General features: G+C 42.5%; 1 protein-coding gene across 1 annotated transcript; it reads right to left on the reverse strand.

Moving 5' to 3' along the window:
- Window positions 1-979: 979 nt before the first annotated feature.
- On the reverse strand, window positions 980-3,759 carry LOC149227997 (phenylalanine ammonia-lyase-like). Its single transcript, XM_089378027.1, is given in 2 exon segments — window positions 980-1,331; window positions 1,333-3,759. Coding segments are annotated over 2 exon segments (2,265 nt in total). The 5' UTR covers window positions 3,475-3,759; the 3' UTR covers window positions 980-1,208.
- Window positions 3,760-4,096: the final 337 nt, after the last annotated feature.

The raw sequence follows: 4,096 nt of genomic DNA on the forward strand, positions 1-4,096 counted from the left end.
GAGAGCTCATTAAGCAAATATTAAAACCCATGAGAGCTTGTTAAGCAAATATTAAATGCCATGTAATAAACATTTGTTGTCTTTCCATTGTCTTTATTGAATATTAGATTTATTCTCATCCCAGAAAACATCCAATATCCAAAGAAAATATGGAAAAACAAAAGAAAAACAATAAGCTAATTATTAACTTGCAAACATGGGAAAAAAAAAAAAAAAACTTTAATATTAGCATGTTATAGCATCTAGATTGATGGAGAAGAATGATATTAATGATATTTGGAAGTGACTTCATTTAAACTAAGTGTTTTACCTATAATAAGATGTGGTATCTTTTTTATTTTTTTCAATTGAAGAGTGTTTTACTGATGATAAGATGTAGTATTTTTATTTTTTTAATTGATGAGTGTTTTATTGATGATAAGATGTGGTATTTCTTTTAATTGTGTTTGGAGCAGCTTTTACTTGGGTAAATACAGTCCTACCCACATCCACAAGATTAAATAACCAAACTTCACTAAGTATTTGTTGAACAACATCCATAGATTAAAATAACCAAACTTCACTAAATATTCGTTAGACCACATCCATAAACTTAAATAACGAAACTTCACTTAAATAAATAAACTTCACCACAGATCCTTTGGACCAGATCCATAAGATACCAGATCCATAAGATGTAGCATAGCTAGAACCAATTAGTTAAGATCCTTTGGACCAGATCCATAAGATACCAGAAGATACCAGATCCATAAGATGTAGCATAGCTAGAACCAATTAGTTAAGTGAAAGTTTTGCAGTTATTTTCTCATAAGCATTGATTGGTTAACCAATCAACAAGTTAGTTTTTCATAAGCATTGATTGGTTAACAAATTAACAAATCGCTGATGTACGTTTTAATTTGGCAGTGGCTTGTTGAATTATTTTTGATATACATGACTGAAGATTTGTCATCTAATTTATATAAAATAGAGGAAAAAGTTAATTAAAATCATATTTTTATTCCCCAAAGTTCCATCTTTAAATATGTAAGTAATAGTGAAAGCAATACACGATCACCCAACTGATCTGCCATGCTACCCAAATGATCCACCACTTTTACATGTTTCAGATCACCCAAATGATCTGCCACCCTTACATGTTTCTGGCAAATCCAGTGGGATGCAAATCCAGCAGTATAAAACAAAAGAAAGAAAAACAAATTCAAGCTTTATGACCAATCAAATTCCAGATCGGTAAACAACTGCATAAACAAAAAGATCCGAGGACTCAAATCATAGCAGTCGTTGTATAAAGGGGATCTTGGAAGATTATTTATTTCAGAATGGGCCAGGAGTTCCTTTCCACCCATCCAAGCATTGGAAGAGAGGGACTATGACCTTGTCCTCACTGATAGCGTCGTAAACCACTTCAATCACTTCACCAGGAGAAGTGGTCCGAGTTCCAGACAGAAGCTTGGTACCGAGCTGCTTTCTCACAAATTCATAGAGAGGATAAGACCTGCATTCCTGGATCCTGTTGGGCAGAGGGCTGGTCCCTTTGTCATAACTTTCCCTGGCCAGACTAACTTGCAGTTCAAGCTGTGCCTTCAGCTCGGCTTCAAACAGAGGAATCTTATTGAAAATGGAAGTGTTGGGATCCTTCTCACCTTCTCCGTTCTTGAAGGCGTGTTCCACCAGGATGTTTCTCAGCTTCTGAGTCAATGGGTAGCTGGCATTGCAGGGATCGTCAATGTAAGAGAAAACATGCTCGTTATCCACTACCTGAAGCAAATCCTTTTCGCAGAAACGGCCTGGCAAAAGCTCCCCGTTGAGCCCTGTGCTCAGGGTTTTCTTGGCTACCTGAGAAACAATCTGCTTCACAGTGGCCAGCATGTTTTCTTCCAGATGCCTTAAATCCACAGCCTGGCACAGAGCTGTCAGGTATGTGGAGAGCATCAGCTTCAGAATATCGATGGCCTCGGCAGATTTTCTAGCTGAAACAAGACCCAGAGAATTCACATCCTGGTTATGCTGTTCGGCGCTCTGTACATGGCTGGTGACAGGATTTGCCAGGTAAAGAAGCTCAGAAGTGTAAGAAGCCATAGCGATCTCGGCCCCTTTCAGTCCATAATCCAGGCTGGGATTAGGCCCGCCACTTAGATTCGAAGGCAAGCCTCCATTGTAGTAATCATTCACAAGCTCTGAGAATTGAGCGAACATCAATTTCCCAATTGCTGAAATTGACAGACGAAGATTATCCATGGAAACACCAATAGGTGTGCCCTGGAAATTCCCTCCATGTAGAGCTTTGTCTCTGGCAACATCAATTACTGGATTGTCATTCACAGAATTGATTTCCCGCTCAATCATGTGAGTTGCAGATCTGATAATCTCCACCTGAGGGCCGAGCCACTGAGGCGAAGTGCGAAGCGCATAGCGATCCTGCTTTGGCTTCTGCAGAGGATTCATCTCATGGAGCTTAGCAGCGTGTTTCATATAAGAACTCCCGTCCAAGACATACTCCATGATCGCTGCAGCTTCCATTTGGCCAGGATGGTGCTTCAGCTTGTGAGTTAATGGATCCGTAAACTCAGGCTTCCCATTCATAACCTCGCAGAACATGGCAGAGATTACTTCAGAGAGCAGAGCAAGGACATTGGCATCGAAACACACAATGGAAGCCAGTGCTGCTCCCACTGAAGTGCCATTAACAATGGCCAGACCTTCTTTAGGCTGCAATTCAAAGGGCTTTTCCAGGCCCACTTTCTTGAGCGCTTCGGCTCCGCTCATTTCAATTCCATCTCTGGATCTGACTCTGGAATTAGGCCTCCCGGTCAAGAGCCCAGCAATATAAGACAGGGGAACCAGATCACCAGAAGCAGTTATGGTTCCTCTTAAGGGCAGCTTTGGGGTCAGCCCCGCATTCAACAGCTTCTCCACAGTTTCAAGAATGTCCCACCTTATGCCCGAGTAGCCCTGCAGCAGAGTATTCGTCCGAACCAGCATGGCAGCCCGGGTAGTATCTTCGGACAAAACATTTTCTGGGCATTTGCCAAGAACTCCGGCATTCAAGAAGCGGATCAGCTCCTTCTGAAGCTCGGCTCCCTGGTTCGTTCTCCTGTGAGAAGTGGCTCCGAAACCAGTAGTGACACCATAGGTATCCGTCCCCTTGGTCATCTGGGTGAGAACCCAGTTTGAACTCTCCTCGACCCTAGATTTGGCAGCTTCAGCATCCAATTTCACTTTCACTTGCGATCTTCGAGCAACGGCAGCAACGTCTGAGATTGTCAGAGATTTCCCTTCAATGAAAATCTCCTTGACTCCCAAATACGAATCCACCATCGCTTTCACTTCTTCAAAGTGACTTCCTTCCATGGCCTTGGCTGCTCGAACCCAGTTCAGTGGATCGCTGCCAGACGAGCCGAAGTCCGTGCACAGCCCAGTGCTTTTAACTTGAACTTCATTGGCCTGCGTCATTTCTGCTGCTGCAACCATATTTTCTTCCTTGCAAGGATCCAAAATGACTTATGTAATCAAGAAATTGTGCAAACCAGAGCAGAACCGAGCAGGGGTCAAGAAATTGAACAAACCAGAGCAGGGATTAATAAGTTGAGCAAACCAGAGCAGAGCAGGGCAGGGCAATTAAATTCTTGAATTCTAGTTCCTGTCCTGAACTACTCCTGCTCTGAAACAAGAGATCCAGGCCTATATAAGCCCAATTTCCTTGTTCTCCAAACTGGAAGGTGGACATTCAAACACGCCGTCTCCACCAAACGACTGCTACATACACGTGGAGGGATTACCAACCCTGAGTGCCATTCTTCAACGGTGGCACCCCCAATTCCCACGTCCTAAGGTAGTTAATGGCGTAGGTCTGGTTGGTTGGTCTGAAAAAGCCGAAATATTAGAAGGGGAAGTGAGCAATTGGGTTGTGGGTTAGCTTTGATGGGGAAGTGACCAATGGGGTTGTGGGTTAGCTTTGATGGGTATCTTTGTTGGTTGAAATCATTTGTTTTTAGTCGGTCAGGAGATGTGGATTTGATGGGTATCTTATTAGTTGAAGGTCTGTGCTAACTCATTCGTTTTTGTTATGGGTATTTTATTAGTTGAAGGTATG

Source organism: Pinus tabuliformis, chromosome J (genome assembly GCF_031772625.1).
Source record: "Pinus tabuliformis cultivar Carrire ecotype Pingquan chromosome J, CPIR1, whole genome shotgun sequence".
NCBI classification, from domain to species: Eukaryota; Viridiplantae; Streptophyta; class Pinopsida; order Pinales; family Pinaceae; genus Pinus; species Pinus tabuliformis.